The sequence below is a fragment of the Pygocentrus nattereri genome, chromosome 6 (assembly GCF_015220715.1).
Source record: "Pygocentrus nattereri isolate fPygNat1 chromosome 6, fPygNat1.pri, whole genome shotgun sequence".
NCBI classification, from domain to species: domain Eukaryota; kingdom Metazoa; phylum Chordata; class Actinopteri; order Characiformes; family Serrasalmidae; genus Pygocentrus; species Pygocentrus nattereri.
The window spans coordinates 7,878,971-7,897,488 of NC_051216.1; the positions used below are offsets into that span (position 1 = coordinate 7,878,971).

The 18,518-nt window shown below is 43.0% G+C and overlaps 1 protein-coding gene across 4 annotated transcripts in view; it reads left to right on the forward strand.

Annotated features, from left to right (window-relative positions):
* The window catches only part of znf385b (zinc finger protein 385B), a 297,663-nt gene that overhangs the window by 156,953 nt on the left and 122,192 nt on the right, over positions 1 to 18,518 (forward strand). Inside the window, exon 1 of one of the 4 annotated variants that reach the window (XM_017710603.2) lies at positions 7,192 to 7,380. The exons of 2 other annotated variants lie outside the window; for them this stretch is intronic. In XM_017710603.2, coding sequence (XP_017566092.2) covers positions 7,371 to 7,380 — 10 coding nt within the window. In that variant the 5' untranslated portion in view covers positions 7,192 to 7,370. One more of the 4 variants, XM_037539342.1, reaches the window with a different exon arrangement.

Consider the following 18,518-nt stretch of genomic DNA (forward strand, 5'->3'; position numbering starts at 1 on the left):
CATTGTAATCCATGGCACAAAAGATATACACAATGATGTCTAAGATGCCAAAATAGCGTGATAAATCAATCAAAGATGCGACATACTACACATAATCAATATAATATGCTAAAAATGATACAAATGATCAATCTAAGATGCTAAAATAACATCTATAATAATAAATAATACCTATATTTAGTCTAAAATAATTATAATAACTATGATTTAAATGATAATAATAATAATAATAAATACTTCTCGCTGCAGAAATAATACTTATAACCAACCAAAGATACTGAAATATCATTGTTATCCAGACTAAGATGCTTGCATAATACGTATAACCAATCTAGGACACTAAAATCACATTGTTAACCAATCAAAGACACTAAAATAATATCATGTGTGTAAGATGCCTAAATAAAACATATCGATGCTGTCGGAACAAAACCTCGTATCTCCAAAACGGTAACTTTACAGGAGAAGGAAAAAACCTGCTTCACTTTTAATGTAAATCAATGGAACCAGAATTTTTTCCCAAGTCATTTTGGGTCACTTCTTGTGGTTCATTGATCATGAAATTTTCACACAATGTAAAGAACAACAGGCATTTTTCAAATTATGTCAAAAATTGAAAAGTGATAAATGACATAATGAAAATGATATGCTTAAAATGATCAATATAAACAGTCTAAATGCTAACATACGTACATACTTATGACCAGTCTAGGGTACTGAAATATCATTATTATCCTTAACCAGTTAAGGACGCTAAAATAATACCTATAATTAAGACGCTAAACTATGCCTACAATCAAATATGCTAAAATAATAACTGCCTTAACAGAATAACATAACATGCCTAATACCATAACCTGTCATACTAAAATAATACATGTAACACATCTAAAGCACTGAAGTAAAACCCAGAGTCTGTCAAAGACTCTAAAGTTGGCTCATTTGGTATCGAGCGCTGATGTGTTCTGGGTTTTATGTCTTCTCTCCTGAACTTCACCCTGGCTGCTGCATTTCTGGCTTCCAGTGTTACGCGAAGTGTTTAGTCCTGAAACCTGATCTTAAGAGCTTTCGCTTTATCTCCATTTCAAATGGTCCAGAGGAATCGAAACGCTGAGACGGTGAAGAGCGAAAAAAGCTCCTCGTCCAGATGTTTCACCTCCAAAATCCCACCTGCGCTCTGTTGATCATTTGCAGCGGGAGCTCGGCGGAGATGGTGGTGATGATGTTCCTCAGAGGTTGATTATTATTTTCACTGTGAATTGGCGTGTTGACTGGAGCTGGCTGTGTCTCGGCAGGACTCTCACCTCATTTACACACGACTGGAGCGACGGCACCGAGTCACATTATCACCCTTCAGCTCACACCGGCATACAGCTGCATTCAGCACACCTGACGCTGCTGCCCCTGAACACACACGCGCACACACACACACACACACACACACACACACATACACACATATACTGCCAAGCACACACACGTTTCCAGTTCAGTTCTGTTTATAGTTCAATTCAGTTCAGATTAGTTCAGTTTAGTTCCATTCAGTTTAACTCAGATCACTTAAATTCAGTTCAGTTCTGTTCTTTTAGTTCAGTTCAGTCCTTTTTTTTGCTTAGTTTAATTCAATTCAGTTTAGTTTAGTTCAGTTTATTTTGGGTCAGTTCAGTTTAATTTAGTTATTTCAGTCCAATTTAATTTAGGTCAGTATCATTTAATTTAGTTTAGTTCAGTGCAATTTAGTTTAAATTAAGTTCAGTCAAGTTTAATTACTTTCAGTTCAGTTTAGTTCAGGTCAGCTCAGATTAATTTAGTTTAGTTTAATTTAGGTCATTTCAGTTCAGGATAATTTAATTCCGTTCAGTTCAGATTAGTTTAATTTAGGTCAGTTCAGTTCAGATTAGTTTAATTTAGGTCAGTTCAGTTCAGATTAGGTTAATTTAGGTCAGTTCAGTTCAGATTAGGTTAATTTAGGTCAGTTCCGTTCAGATTAGTTTAATTTCAGTCAGTTCAGTTCAGATTAATTTAGGTCAGTTCAGTTGAGATTAGTTTAATTTAGCTCAGTTCAGTTCAGATTAGTTTACTTCCGGTCAGTTCAATTCCGATTAGTTTAATTCCGGTCAGTTCAGTTCAGATTATTTTAGTGTAGTTTGGTTTGGTTTAGTTAAATTCAGATGAGTTCATTTTAGTTTGGTTTGGTTCAATTCAGGTCAGTTCAGTTCAGATTAGTTTACTTCTGGTCAGTTCAGTTCCGATTAGTTTAATTTAGGTCAGTTCAGTTGAGATTAGTTTAATTCCGGTCAGTTCAGTTCCGATTAGTTTAATTCCGGTCAGTTCAGTTCAGATTATTTTAGTGTAGTTTGGTTTAGTTTAGGTAAATTCAGATGAGTTAATTTTAGTTTGGTTTGTTTCAATTCAGTTTAGTTTAGGTTAGTTCTGTTCAGCATAATTTACTTCATTTCAGTTCAGTTATTTAGTAACTACTATGAATATTTCAGCATCTACTGTGAATTATTCACCAACTACTATGAATATTCAACAACCAGTATGAACAGTTCAGTATCTACTGTCTTTTACAGTAAAATGATTTTGACAGGCATTTATTTATTTATAAATAAATAAATAAAACTCTAGGTCCTCATAGATGTTCCTGGGTGAGATGGACCCTCAGGCATTGGCATGTTACAAATTTTGCTGCAACAGCTGCTGTGTCTCCTAAGATGAGCTCTCATTTTCCCTTTTCTGTTACAGTCATATTTCAGCGTTTTCCGACATTCTTTTGACTTCTATTGAATCCTGCTGGTACAGGAAAACATGTATGAGAGTTCTGTTCACACTTGGCAGGTTCGATTCAGTCCAAATTATCTCTGGTGAGGTTTGATCTGTTAGATCAGTTTGTTAAAGCATGTGAGCACATTGTAATGTTATGATGGAGTTCAGCAGATATTATGCAACATATCGTGACCAAAGTTCTGAGCATAAAAGAATGTTTTTTTTACTTTTGTTTACATTTTACTTTTAGTTAGATGCCAAATACAGTACTGCTCAAAAGTCAGACACCGCCCTTAATTCTTTTAATATCTAATTAAAACAACCATGAAGTACAAGTTATTCAGTTTTCATTCTTCCGTTTTTAAGATGGGAGTTCAAAACTGATTAAAAGCTACAGAGAAAAAGGGATTTCTAACAACCACCTGGGAGACCTGGTAGACACCAAAACTGCCCCCATCAGATAAACAGCACTGAAATCTCTGAGAGAGAGAAGAAGATCAAGCTGCTTCAGATCTGAAAACATCCACAGGAGTTTCTGTCCATCCTTCCACTGTGAGAAGACCACTCAGCGCTGTGGGTCTGAAAGGACGTGTAGCTGATCAAGAAGAACCTCACTGAGAAAAGGAGACGGACACATCAAACAAAGAAGCTGATAATGGACTGACCGCCCCAGAGTCCAAACCTCAACACCACTGAATGGGTTTGATTAGTTCAGAAAATCAACCAGCTTCTCAGACTGAACTTTGGAGGTGTGTCTGCAGGTTCTTTGAGGAGCTGAAAGTGAGTCTCCTTAAAAAGAATGGAAGCTGGAATAAAGGTGAAGAGTGACACAGAAAGCTCTGAAAAGGAGATGTTATATTTAATATTTTTCCTGAGGTTAAAAGAACAATAGCTTGTGCTTAATGGCTGCTTTGACTAGAAATCAGATAAATGACTTTTGCGGTACTGTATATCATCAGTGAGTGTGGTTACACGCGCTCAGTAATCAGATCAGGATCAGATGTCTGCAATTATCGGATTATTCAAATGGTTGTGTAACAGCACACTCAGATTTCTTAGATTGGAGTAAGAACTAGAAATTTGATTAATTTGGGTTTTAGCTCAGTAATCAGATCTTCTCTCTCTCTCTCTCTCTCTCTCTCTCTCTCTCTCTCTCTCTCTCTCTCTCTGTGTGTGTCACTCTCTCTGTTTCACTCTCTCTCTGTGTCAGTCTCTGTCTCACTCTCTCTGTCTGTCTCTCACTCTCTGTTTCTCTCTCTTTGTCTGTCTGTCATTCTCTCTCTCTCTGTCTCACTCCGTCTCTGTCTGTCTGTCACACTCTGTCTCTGTCTCTCTGTCTCTCTCTCTGTCTCTCTCTCTCTGTCTCTCTCTCTCTGTCTCTCTCTCTCTCTCTCTCTGTCTCTCTCTGCTCCTCGTGGTGGTGTGTGAGGTTCCTCCTGATTTATGAGAGTCAGATTCCTCTCAGCTGAATCACAGCCAGACGCACACACACACACACAGACACATTCACACACACACACACACAGACACATACACACACTCTCTCTCTCTCTCTCTCCCCACATCGCTCCCTTTGACCAGATACACACAGATATATATATATATATAGAGAGAGAGGGAGAGAGAGAGAGAGAGAGAGAGGGGGAGAGAGAGGGGGAGAGAGAGGGGGGGGGTGGCCATCATCTGTGTTTCGTGTTTTTCCTCTGCTTGTCTCTCCACGTCCACGCTGGACTGACCCAATTTTTCCTGCTGTTGTTTTTTTTTTTTTTTTTTTACACACACTCGCGTTTACTGTGGAACGCTTCAGTAGAAGCTGCAGCTGCTGTCAACGTCTCTTTCTCTCTCTCCCCCACTCTCTCTCTATCTCTCTCTCCCCTACTCTCTCTCTATCTCTCTCTCTCCCCCACTCTCTCTCTATCTCTCTCTCCCCTACTCTCTCTCTATCTCTCTCTCCCCTACTCTCTCTCTATCTCTCTCTCCCCCACTCTCTCTATCTCTCTCCCCTACTCTCTCTCTATCTCTCTCTCTCCCCCACTCTCTCTCTATCTCTCTCTCCCCTACTCTCTCTCTATCTCTCTCTCTCCCCCACTCTCTCTCTATCTCTCTCTCCCCTACGCTCTCTCTATCTCTCTCTCCCCCACTCTCTCTCTATCTCTCTCTCCCCTACTCTCTCTATCTCTCTCTCTCCCCCACTCTCTCTCTCTCTCTCTCTCCCCTACTCTCTCTCTATCTCTCTCTCTCCCCCACTCTCTCTCTATCTCTCTCTCCCCTACGCTCTCTCTATCTCTCTCCCCCACTCTCTCTCTATCTCTCTCTCCCCTACTCTCTCTATCTCTCTCTCTCCCCCACTCTCTCTCTCTCTCTCTCTCCCCTACTCTCTCTCTATCTCTCTCTCCCCTACTCTCTCTCTATCTCTCTCTCCCCTACTCTCTCTCTATCTCTCTCTCTCCCCCACTCTCTCTCTATCTCTCTCTCCCCTACTCTCTCTCTGTCTCTCTCTCCCCTACGCTCTCTCTGTCTCTCTCTCCCCTACTCTATCTCTATCTCTCTCTCTCCCCCACTCTCTCTCTATCTCTCTCTCCCCCACTCTCTCTCTGTCTCTCTCTCCCCTACTCTCTCTCTATCTCTCTCTCTCCCCCACTCTCTCTCTATATCTCTCTCCCCTACTCTCTCTCTGTCTCTCTCTCCCCTACTCTCTCTCTGTCTCTCTCTCCCCTACGCTCTCTCTGTCTCTCTCTCCCCTACTCTCTCTCTATCTCTCTCTCCCCTACTCTCTCTCTGTCTCTCTCTCCCCTACGCTCTCTCTGTCTCTCTCTCCCCCACTCTCTCTCTATCTCTCTCTCCCCTACTCTCTCTCTATCTCTCTCTCTCCCCCACTCTCTCTCTATCTCTCTCTCCCCTACTCTCTCTCTATCTCTCTCTCTCCCCCACTCTCTCTCTATCTCTCTCTCTCCCCCACTCTCTCTCTCTCTCTCTCTCTCCCCTACTCTCTCTCTATCTCTCTCTCCCCTACTCTCTCTCTATCTCTCTCTCCCCTACTCTCTCTCTATCTCTCTCTCTCCCCCACTCTCTCTCTATCTCTCTCTCCCCTACTCTCTCTCTGTCTCTCTCTCCCCTACGCTCTCTCTGTCTCTCTCTCCCCTACTCTATCTCTATCTCTCTCTCTCCCCCACTCTCTCTCTATCTCTCTCTCCCCCACTCTCTCTCTGTCTCTCTCTCCCCTATGCTCTCTCTGTCTCTCTCTCCCCTACTCTCTCTATCTCTCTCCCCTACTCTCTCTCTATCTCTCTCTCTCCCCCACTCTCTCTCTCTCTCTCTCTCCCCTACTCTCTCTATCTCTCTCTCCCCCACTCTCTCTCTATCTCTCTCTCCCCCACTCTCTCTCTATCTCTCTCTCCCCTACTCTCTCTCTATCTCTCTCTCCCCTACTCTCTCTCTATCTCTCTCTCCCCACTCTCTCTCTGTCTCTCTCTCTCCCCCACTCTCGCTCTATCTCTCTCTCCCCTACTCTCTCTCTCTCTCTCTCTCCCCTACTCTCGCTCTATCTCTCTCTCCCCTACGCTCTCTCTGTCTCTCTCTCTCCCCCACTCTCGCTCTATCTCTCTCTCCCCTACTCTCGCTCTATCTCTCTCTCCCCCGCTCTCTCTCTATCTCTCTCTCCCCTACTCTTTCTCTATCTCTCTCTCTCTCCCCTATTCTCTCTCTATCTCTGTCTCCCCTACTCTTTCTCTCTCTCTCTCCCCTACACTCTCTCTCTCTCTCTCTCTCTCTCTCTCTCTCTCTCTCTCTCCCCTACTCTCTCCCCCCCACTCTCTCTATCTCTCTGTCTCTCTCTCTATCCCTCATCCCACTCTCTTTCCCACTTTCTCTCTCTCTCTCTCCACTCTTTCTCCCCCACTCTCTATCTCTCTCTTTCTCTCCCCACTCTCTTTCTCTCTCTCTTTCTCTGTATCTCCCTCTCTCTCTCTTTCCCACTCTCTCTCTTGCTTTGTCTTTCTCTCTCTTATCCTCTTTCTCTCTCTCGCTGTTTCCCACTCTCTCTCTCCCTCTTTATTTCTTCTTCTCTCTCTATCTCTCTGCCACTCTGCTGTTTCATCCTCTCTCTCCGTCTAGCTCCCTCTCTTCCACCTTCTCTCTTCTCTCTTTCTCTCTAAATTGTCATCCCTCTCCATTTATTTATTTTTTCTGTCTATTTTCATCTCTTTTTTTCTCTACCTCCTACCTCCCCTGTAGCTCTCTCCTTCTGCTTCTTTCTCCATTTCTTCCCCTCTCTTCCTTTATTTAATTTCTTTTTCTCTTTCTCACACACATTCTCTCTCTCCCTTTATTTCCTTCCCCTCTCTCTCTCTTTCTCTGATACTCCGCTGTTTTGTTTTGAGAGAGACACCACCCCCCTGCTTTCTCTCTCTCCCTCTCTCGCTCACCCGCTCCGTCTCGTCAGTGTGTATTAAGGGACTCTGTGGTGCGCTCTGTGTTTTCGCTCCGCTGGGCTGGGATTTCTCCTCCGTTTCAGCATCCTGCGCTCTCTCTCGCTCTCTCTCTCTCTCTCTCTCTCTCTCTCTCCCTCCGTCTCTCACTCTGCAGCCTGCGCTCGTCTAGTCATGCTGTTAGGTGAGTGCTGCTCAGCTCTGGAACGCCTGACATTTGTTCTTCTTGGGGAATCAAGGGATGTTCAGATCGAAGGGAACGCTGTAAATATCACCGTGGCGCTCGCTCATGGGTATGAGAACGCCGCTGGCGCAGCTGGGCACGGCTGGCACGGCTGCGTCCCTCCTTCGCTCTCGCTCGCTTCGCTCTGGCTTTCACTCCGACTGCATTTGAGAACTTTCTCTATATCAGCCTTTAGAATCGGTAGTCATGTTTATTTATGAGGAATTGCGTTGATGCTGTTTGTTTTGTTCCTTATAGATTATATAGCAGACTGTATGTGTTGCAGTGTTATTGCTATATTGTAATAATGCAAAGCGAGACTTCAGCTGCCCATGTGCCATTTGACAGACCTTAAATACTGGCTGTGTATTAGGATTATATAAGAGGAATCTGTGGTCCCTGTTTGTTTGTACGTCTGTTTAAATTTGTGACGTTACTAGTAGATTATATAGATGTAAACGTCAGTGTAGTGGCGTTTACCGCTATCATGCAGACCTTGATTGCTCTCGATCACTTGCTCTTAAAAACCCCGCACAGCAAAACAGATCAAGTGGAAAGTGGCGAAGGCTTATTATTCCTGGACTATAATACATTCTGCCTGAGTTATTCACAGGTTACAGAAGCGTGTTAACATGTTTGAAGTGCGTACGGTTGGGTTTATGCACTCGTCGGGTTAGATTCTTATTATTACTATAACGCTATAATGTAATGCAAGGCAGCGCAAGCCTTGAAGATCGCTGCTGTCAGAACAAAGCCTTGCGCCTCCATTTTTGTCGCTTTTCAGTTTTTGACGTAGTTTGAATATACATGTTACTCTTTATATTGGCTGTGAATTTCATGATGATTAGAGCAACAGAAATGGCCAAATTGCACTTGGAAAAAAACCTGGTTCCATTGATTTACATTGAAAGTAAAGTATGTTTTTTCCTTCTCCTGTAAAGTTACCATTTCAGAGGTTTTGTTCAGAGGCGTTGCCATAGTACTGTATTGCTTTGAATGCGCTTGAGAACTTTGCCTTTGACGAGGTGAAATAGGCATATATTGAGTTTGTATTAGAGAATTCTGTCAATATTGCAGTGTTATTGCAATAATACAGTGATGTAATGCGACAAAGGTACTGTGGTTGCCCTTAACGAGCCTTAAATAGTGGCTGCGTCTTATCGCTGTTTGATTTACACTGAACAGAAGTTCATAACATTACTAGCAGATTTTATAGCTGGAAACTCCAATATTATTATAATATTGCATTACTGTAATACTGTACTGCCTTGAAGGCACTTGAGGACTTTACCTTTGACGAGCTGAAATGCCGGCTGTGAGCTTACATTAGAGAATTCTGTAAGTATTGCAGAGTTATTGCAGTAACACACTAAGAAAGTGCTGTGATTTCCTTTTACAAGCCTCAAAAGGGGAATTCCACTGATTTTTCTCTTGAAGTTTCTGGTTGAGATAGGAACAAAGTCATTCAGATTGGTTTGATGTGAAATGGTTCGTTTGTAGACAAACTTACTGCCTTCATTTCTTTACAGTGGTGGTGGTGATAGGAACCAGACGTCCTGATGTCTGCAATGCAAATATGGCCAGTTTAATTAGTATCCAGTATCACCAGTGACCCTTCACTGGCTTTTTGAGTTGTTTTATATTATTTAGGGACTGTTTTGCCTTACAGCACCCTCCTTGGAATTCTCTGTCAACACTTTTACTTTATTTTAATCAGTTGTTTGTTTTTTTTATTTTCTAAAATCAATTTTAGACCAAATATTTTATAACAATACTGTGAAACTATGTCATCCAGCGGTGAATTCATAACCATTTCATGTAGGAGCTTTCTGAGAGGGAGGCTTTAGAGGTGGACGTCTGGTTCCTATCACCACCACTGTGAACAGTTCTGACCCAGTAAGTTTCTCTAGACTTAAGCATTTTAAGCCAAGCTGTTCTAAAAGATGAGTTGAAGCGCTGACCAAGTACTTATGCAGAAATTCTGGAAAATCGGTGAAGTTCCTCTTTCAATAGTGACTGTGTATGAGTTTCGCATTGCAAGGGTGGTCTTCATGGTTTGTTTGGTTCATGCCCACTTAAGTTTATGACATTAGCAACAAACTTTCTGTGCAGACGTCAGTAGTGCGGTACAATATTGCTACAATGCTGCATTGCTGTGACACTATATTACATTGACTGCACTATTAGAGGCAGAAATGCTGGCCTCATTGGCTCTAAATAAGAGAACTCGTCAATATCGCGATGTTAGTGCTATATTTGCAATAACATAACACAAGGCAGTGCGTTGATTGCCCTTAGCAAGCCTTAAATACGGTCTGTGTATATAGTTTTATGTAAGAGAATTTTGTCATAGCCACTTGTTTGGTTGATGCCAGTTTCTACTGGATTATATAACTGATGCAACTTTTCTTTAAACCTCAAAATCGCAGTGTTATTGCTTTAATGCTGTGTCACTGTAATACAGTGTTGCTTTAGACTGTACTTTGATTGCCTTGGACAAGCCTGAAACTCTGGGATTATATAAGAGAGTCTATTTGTTGCCACTTGTTTATTTTATTCAAATTTATGCTGCTATTAACAGATTATAACTTAAAGGTATGACTGTAGATAACATTGCAGTTGTATTCCCCCCATCGCTGTACCGCTGCATTCAGTTAGCAAGTGCAGTCACAGTGTTTGAAGTCACACTTAATGTTGACTCTTTTATCCTGAGTTAAACGGCTTCAGTGCTGCGCCACAGCTGTACTAGTCGGACACATTGCTCCCCATAGATACTCGTCTCTCTAAGTGCCAAACCAGCCTCATTATGTCCTCCGGAGCTCTTTGAGCTCTCCTCACATAGCAATGCCCTAACATAGCAATAATTAAAGCCGTAGCTCCACACTGAGAGAGGCATGCATGTTTGTTCAGGTGTGAGTTTGCAGTGGATTCCTGAAGCTGTTGACTCATACACGCATGCAAAGTAATGTGTCAGGGTCTTTTCTGAGGCGTTTGGATGTGCGTGACACTCCACGTGGTTCCCGTGTCGTCTGCAGCTGCGCTTCGAAGCGATGTGGCGGCTCTAAGCCCCCCACTGATGCGATTATACCCACGCTAGCGCTGGAAAAGCCTCTCGGAGGAAGAGCTTACTCAATGAAATGGTAATGACTTGGCATATCAGAGAGGAGGAGCCGGACTTAAAATAACACCTCTGGAGAGACGAGGCAATCTAGCGTGTCCCTGGAGGAGAAGAAGCGGGGAGAGGGAGCGAGGGAGACTGCTCTGAGCCTGTGTGCCAACCCCGATTAGCTTTCTCCACTGAGGAACACCCAGGAAGACACAACCATGCCAGGAGAATCACTCACGGCTCCCGGGCAGCACTGGAATCCAGTCCCCGGTGATGCCACAGCCATCCGTAATCGCGAGTCCAGCATGATTGTCCTTGCTCTCTCTGGTCCTTCCTCTCCGCCCATCGCTCAAGGTGATGCTAGCCAGCGCAGCTGGTGTAGCTGATGTAGCAGACTTAGCAGTTAGCATGTTCAGCTGTCCAGCGTCTGCAGTTTGAAAAGGTGTGGTTGCGCTTCACGCGTCCTGGAGGACGACCTAAACCTAGTCTGGTGGAGCCAGACGTGGTCTTGTAATGGGAACATCTGGAGACAACTGTGAGAAGTGTCTGGCTAAGTTTGGTTGGGAATGTAGACGTGTTATGGTGAGAACAAACTGAGTGTGAAGTTTCTAAACCAGTCCAACGATTTGTGAAGGTGAAGCTCAAAGAAGTTGGCGATGGTGCACTAGTCAGCATTGTCCAGTGAATAAGACTGTTGTTAGGCCAGAAAGTAATGGAAGGTAGCGTGGCTAAAAAGTCACCCCCCAAAAAACTCCAGTTGAGCAGGTAGATGAGTGTGCAGAGAACACATTACAAGCAGGAAAATAAGCGTCCAGTCCAGAAAAACAGTCCAGTTTGATAATAATAGCGTTTTCCCAGCCAGCTTGTAATTGACTGTACTCCCTACAGTAAAGAAAAAAAAAACAACAGAATAGGACTAGATGGGTTTGAATAGGACTAGAGGGGTTTGAATAGGACTAGATGGGTTTGAATAGGACTAGATGGGTTTGAATAAGACTAGATGGGTTTGAATAAGACTAGATGGGTTTGAATAGGACTAGATGGGTTTGAATAAGACTAGATGGGTTTGAATAGGACTAGATGGGTTTGAATAGGACTAGATGGGTTTGAATAAGACTAGATGGGTTTGAATAAGACTAGATGGGTTTGAATAGGACTAGAGGGGTTTGAATAAGACTAGATGGGTTTGAATAGGACTAGAGGGGTTTGAATAGGACTAGATGGGTTTGAATAAGACTAGATGGGTTTGAATAAGACTAGATGGGTTTGAATAGGACTAGATGGGTTTGAATAAGACTAGATGGGTTTGAATAGGACTAGAGGGGTTTGAATAAGACTAGATGGGTTTGAATAGGACTAGAGGGGTTTGAATAAGACTAGATGGGTTTGAATAGGACTAGATGGGTTTGAATAAGACTAGATGGGTTTGAATAGGACTAGATGGGTTTGAATAGGACTAGATGGGTTTGAATAAGACTAGATGGGTTTGAATAAGACTAGATGGGTTTGAATAGGACTAGATGGGTTTGAATAAGACTAGATGGGTTTGAATAAGACTAGATGGGTTTGAATAGGACTAGATGGGTTTGAATAAGACTAGATGGGTTTGAATAGGACTAGAGGGGTTTGAATAAGACTAGATGGGTTTGAATAGGACTAGAGGGGTTTGAATAGGACTAGATGGGTTTGGGGGTGGTTGTTAGAGGGTGTGCTACTTGTTTGCAGTAGACTTTGGTGCAATCCATCACGAGAAGTTTAACTCTTTAGAATCCCAGGCTTATTACATAGTAAGGCTTATTATTCAGTAACTACAGGGACTTCAGTGCAAACTAATGGAGCTATTCCTAAGTTATAGATGTGTGTAATGAAACTTTGGGCCCATGGCTTTTAAAGGGGTTATAATCCCAGGCTTATTACATATTAAGGCTTATTATTCAGTAACTACAGTGACTTCTAGCAAACTTCAGCTATTCGTAGGTTCTAGAAGTGTCTGAGAAGCTTTGGGCCGTTAAAGGGGTTAACAAGTTGTTCGCAGATGTGTTTGTTCATTACATGATCATGTCTGGTGCCGTGAGACTAAGGCCTGTTTCACACATGCCACCTCTGCATGGCGTGAGTGATGTGAACCCAAGTGTTTTTCATTTTGACACTCATGTTAACAGATCAGCGCTTTCACAAAGGCTACATGAGCGGTGCAGTAGAGCATCGCAGATGCATCACTGAAGCGGTGAGGTCTTTAGAGAATAGGTGAAGAGCTTCCTTTGTCCGTTGGATGCATGTGATGCACTGATGTAAGCTGTGGAAATCGTTGAAAATGAAACGGAAACATGAATAAAAGCTTGAATCCATGCACATTCGTTAATTCATGAATGAAATCAAGCAGATCTGCGAACACATTTCTCAGTAGGTCTACCAGGCTTGAAACCAATGCTGTCAGAATGATGCTGAGGGTAAACAATCATGTCGTGCTCTTTAATGAGTTATACTTTTATTGCGCTAAGTGACTGATTTCACTGTTTGTCCGTTTGTGGCCACCGTTAATCAGTGTTACCACTGTATGTGTGAATGGCCGCTATAGTATCTGTAGTTCTGCCACGTAATTCATGGCAAGCAGGATTGAAGGTTCCGTGCAGGTACATTTTTCGTTCATGACGGTACAAACAGTGTAAATGTTTCCTCTAAGCTATAACTGTGGTTTTAATGTCCAACTAAATAAGGTTTTCCAGGTGAAAAGTGTTTAAAACAAAACAATAAAATAAGAAGCCTGGAGGCGAGGCGGGGTGTGTGGAGTCAGTACATCTTAGAACATCATTTCAGTGGATTATGGTTCAGTTATGTTCCCTGACTAAAGGTACTGAGACCTTTAGGTACCTAGTGACAAGAGGGGTCCTGTCCCAGTGACAGTCTACTACCTTTACTCTGAGTGTAGCTAGTGAGTGAACTTGGATAACTTGACTAAACTGTAGGAACGACATGGGTAGAAATCCAAAAATAGGGAATAAATGGAAATGTTAGCGTGTGTCATTTTGGCTCTAACCTCTCAACATCTTTCCCTCGTTAGCAGCAATGTTTGGGTGGCCATGATTCATTGTGATTGACTAGTTTACTGGACAGCCAAATTTATTGTTTTCAAATGTAGTCGACATGTTTGGTGTCTAACGTTCCTTCTTTAGTTTTTCACTGGAGCTACGAGGCCAATGTAGCTAACAAGCAATGGAAGCTACCACACTTAGCATGGTGTAAAGTGCACACCTGAATCATCACACTTGCCTCAAACCATGTGGAGGTGATCATTCATCTCTAATAGACTTGCTAGTTTGGGACACTGTATGACTGAATATATCGCTGTTGTCAGAAGAAACCTCGTGTCTCCAAAATGGTAACTTTACAGGAGAAGGGAAAAACCTACTTTACCTTTAATGTAAGTCAATGGAACCAGACGTCTTTCCAAGCCATTTTAGGCCGTTTCTTTTAGTCCGTTCATCATGACATGTACACACAATGTAAAGAGTAACAGGTTTTTTCAAATTCTGTCAAAAACTGAAAAATGTCAAAAATGGAGATATGAGGTTTTCTTCCAACAGCAGCGATATACTGTATAAAAAGTGTCAAAAGTACATTAGCATTGCCGAATACAGCAGAAGCCGCCTGAACTTTGTCATAGTTTGTCCGTTATCCACAGCTGTGCTATGCACAGAGGTGCAACCTGCACATATCCAGCCTGTTTTAGCTGCTCTTTTAAAGCAATGGGAAATTTTCCGCATGTGATTTTTCACCGAGCTGTTTTTTAAAGCCTGGCTCAGAAGATAATTCTGAGGGATGCGGTCTCACTGTTGTTGAGATAGCATCTCTCTTTTGGCCCATTATGCGCGTCCTATACGGTCTTATTTTATTTGTTGCTTAAATGTGGAGGTCTGAGATCGATCATCTCCAGCCCACGAAGCCCTAACTGTAAACAAAAATAAACAGAAGATTCACTTCAGGCTTGTTTTTGCCCAGAAATGCTTCTCCCCAGGGTGTTTTTGGGATTAGTCACAACCAGTGTCTGATTACTTCCTTGCCGTCTGCATGGCTGCATTTAAACACTAAATCGAATACACCGTCTGGATGCGCCCCGAAAAACACGATTAAAGTTCACAAGCAGTTTTTTTGTTGTTTTTTTTTTTTACCCACCGTTTTATTGCAGCAGGTAATGCTTTACCTTCCCATTGACGAAGCATTTACGTAATCAGCTTTCATAAACGGGTGTGTGTCCCATTAAATATTGAGGCGGCGTTGTTCAGCGCGGAGCCAGAGAAGAGATGCATTATTGATCAAGGGGGAGATTTGGAGCTTCCGTCTTTTTCAGCCCAGCCCCGTGAGAGGAATCTCAAAGTTGAGTGTGGAAGCAGTGCCCCCCTTCAGTTTCTAAACTTGGATGGAAATGCTAGGGACAGGGAGACAGCTAATGTCTTAATTAAGCTTCATTTTCTCCAGTCCAGGCACGCTCCTGCACCATATTTAGTCCTCTTGTTCTTTGCACAGATGTAAAAATAACAAAGTAAATGCAGGGCCACATTACAGGAGCTCTGCCGTGATTATAGACACAGTTTCCAATCAATCCAAGTCTGTGCCGGTACTTGTTTGCTTATTTTGGCCTAGTTGAAGGATATTAAATGTTCAATTTTCAGATTTCACAATCAAAATTTCCACTCATCCTACACATAGTCCATTTTTGCCTCTTTGTGTAAGGCATAATTGAGGATAATAGAAGGGGGTATGAGTGCATTTGTACGCCGTTCATTTCAACAAGGAATTTTTGACTATTTTTCAATCATAAAAGCACAATAGCCACAAATACAGTATAAGAGTGGCCTGTTTTCATAACACATTTAATGAAAGATGAAAAGCACAGTTGAAATGTAAAACCCATGGCTCAGCGCCGCCTCTGAGTGACTCAAAAGAAACAAAGTTAAGGTCGAGATGGCAGCCTTCTGGACCAGTTTGAGCACCATCACAGCTTCATGCTGTGCAAACCTCACCCTCATGAACTGACCCTCCTGATGCTGCTGCCTCATAAACTCAGACTAATCTAAGTAACCACTGCCCCACCTGTTTTTCCCAGTTTCTGTATTTTAATAGTTTGTACTAACCCTGTTTGCTGTCTGGCGTCGACCAGAAGAGGATGGGTTCCCCTTTTCGGTCTTGGTTCCTCTCAAGGTTTCTTCCTCCTGCTATTAGGGAGTTTTTCCTTGCCACTGTCACCATTGGCGACGCTCGTGGGGGCTCGGCCTGGGTTTTTCGGTAAAGCTGCTTTGTGACAACACCTGCTTTAAAAAGCTCTACAGAAATAAACTTTGACTTGACTTTGACTTTGACTGAGAAGCTGTGGCAGAACCTTAAACAGGCAGTTCAAGCTCGACAGCCCTCCACTGTGGCCAAATTAAAACAGTTCTGCAAAGAGCAGCAGGTCTCGATTCCACGGCGCCGTCAAACACTGATCTCCAGTTATAGGAAGTGTTTGGAAGTTTTGGGGTTGTTGCTGCTAAAAAGTGTTTAAATTAAGGGGGCAATTACTTTTTCACACGGGGGGTTGGAAAACTTATTTTCCGTCAATGAATGAAATGATCATTTAACCCCTCAAAATCTCAGGTTTGTAACATACTATGGCTTATTATTCAGTAATTACAGGGACTTCAGTGCAAACTGGCCGAGCTGTTCTCAGGTTATAGACGTGTGTAGTAGAGCTCTGGACCCACTGGTGGTCACTGTCCATTTAAGGGGTTGAAAGCTGCATTTAGTATTTAGGTTCAGGTTGCTCAGGTTGTCTGTGTCTTGTTCTTGTTGTGTTCTTGTTGTGTTCTTCTTAGAGTTTGAAGAGCCTCCATATAATGTAAGTTTTAACAAGAACCCTTAAATTTGTATGGAACCTTTATATCATTTGATTGTTCTTCTAAAACGTTGAAGAACCTCTGAACAATGTAAAGGTTTTAGGGAGAACCCTTCCTTTGTGTAGAACCTTCATGCAAAGTGAAGCTTTTTAAAGGTCGAAGGACCTCCTCATGATATAATGGTTCTAGAAGAAGAAGAACTCTTTAGTGTAGATTATGTGAAGGTTCTTTAAACCTTTAGAAGGTTCTTCACACTCACTCTTGGTCAATCATGGTTCTTTGGGGACTCAGAAGTGGTGGTTCTACAGCTCCACTCAAGGAACCCTTTATGGCACATTTACAGTGTTGGTATGTACAGTCATATGCGAAAGTTTGTGCACCCCTGGTGAAATGACGTGTTGATGTTCTACACATTCTCTACTGGCGTTCGGCTGTATTTGTAAATTTAGCGTAGCAGGGTGGACGGTCACGTGGGATTTCCGTCCCTGGCCCTGATCTCTCCTCTCTAATCTGTGATTACAGTCAGACTGTCTCACCGTGTCGCCTGCAAACGATCATAATTGCGAGTGTTTGTTGAGGCAAACAGCTCAGCGGTTGCCGACGGTGATGAATATGGAGGGGCTCTCCTGCTGACCCTGAGGCTGACTCCACTCTGCCTTTAATACCGGCCGTGGCCCAGGAGGGAGCGGCATGCTCATTTGTACCTGCTGCACTCCGAATATGTCAGACACTCTGTAGCCTTCGGCAAGATAACAGTACTCTCATCAGGGAAACGGGGGGTGGGGGGGGGCACAGTGGGGGGGCGGGTCTTTGCTTTTTTTCACTGCTGATGAATATTAATGACTATTACTGTTTGATCAAGTAATAGCATTAAGTACATTTGGGAGCAAAGAGGAGAGCAGCTCCTACGGGAGAGAGAGAGAGGAAAAAAAGAGAGAGAGAAACAAGAACTGGAGGAGAAAGTGGAAAAGAGAGAGAAAGAGAGAGAGAGAGAAACAAGAACTGGAGCAGAAAGTGGAAGAGAGAGAGAGAGAGAGAGAGAGAGAGAGAGAAACAAGAACTGGAGCAGAAAGTGGAAGAGAGAGAGAGAGAGAGAGAGAGAAACAAGAACTGGAGGAGAAAGTGGAAGAGAGAGAGAGAGAGAGAGAGAGAGAGAGAGAAACATGAACTGGAGGAGAAAGTGGAAGAGAGAGAGAGAGAGAGAGAGAGAGAGAGAGAGAGAGAGAGAGAGAGAGAAACAAGAACTGGAAGAGAGAGAGAGAGAGAGAGAAACAAGAACTGGAGGAGAAAGTGGAAGAGAGAGAGAGAGAGAGAGAGAGAGAGAGAGAGAGAGAGAGAGAAACAAGAACTGGAGGAGAAAGTGGAAGAGAGAGAGAGAGAGAGAGAGAGAGAGAGAGAGAGAGAGAGAGAGAGAGAGAGAGAGAGAAACAAGAACTGGAGGAGAAAGTGGGAGAGGATGAGTGAGAGGGAGAGAAAGAGGGGAGAGAGAGAGAACAAGGAGAGCGAGAAAGAGAGTGAAAGAGGAGAGAGAAAGAGTAGAGAAAGAGAGAGAGAACATTTCAGGATCTGACTGTTCGCTAAAATACCATAAACAGTGAAAAAACAAACACTGACCTTTCTCATACAAATACACTGAGAGCGAAGTGACCGGCATAGTGGAGTGCAGTGGACGGAGGGACGGTCCATCTGTTCTGCGTGCCTGTGGTGTTGCCGTGCTGCCGTTCCGCCTTACGCTGAAAAATCAGCGTTAATGATCGTGAACCGGAGCGCGTGGCAGAGGTTCCCTCAGTTTCCATGGAAACGGCAGAGCAGGATCACCACACGCCACCCGTGGAAACAACACCGCACTGAAGTCTTTACACTCCACACACGACTCGCTCTCACAGCAATATGATAATCGATCACAACGAGTCGTGAGAGGAGAGAAAACAAGCACAAACAGTGTCAGTGAGGAACCACAGAGACCCACACTCTCAAAATAAAAGTAGAACTTTAAAGAAGAACCACTTTTGGAACCTTTCGGTGGACCTTTCAGAGAACCATTGTTGCTAATGAGATGCGTGAGCGTGAAGAACAGTTTTAAAGTATGAAGAAGCTTCACCCAGTGTAAAGTTCTGAGGAAG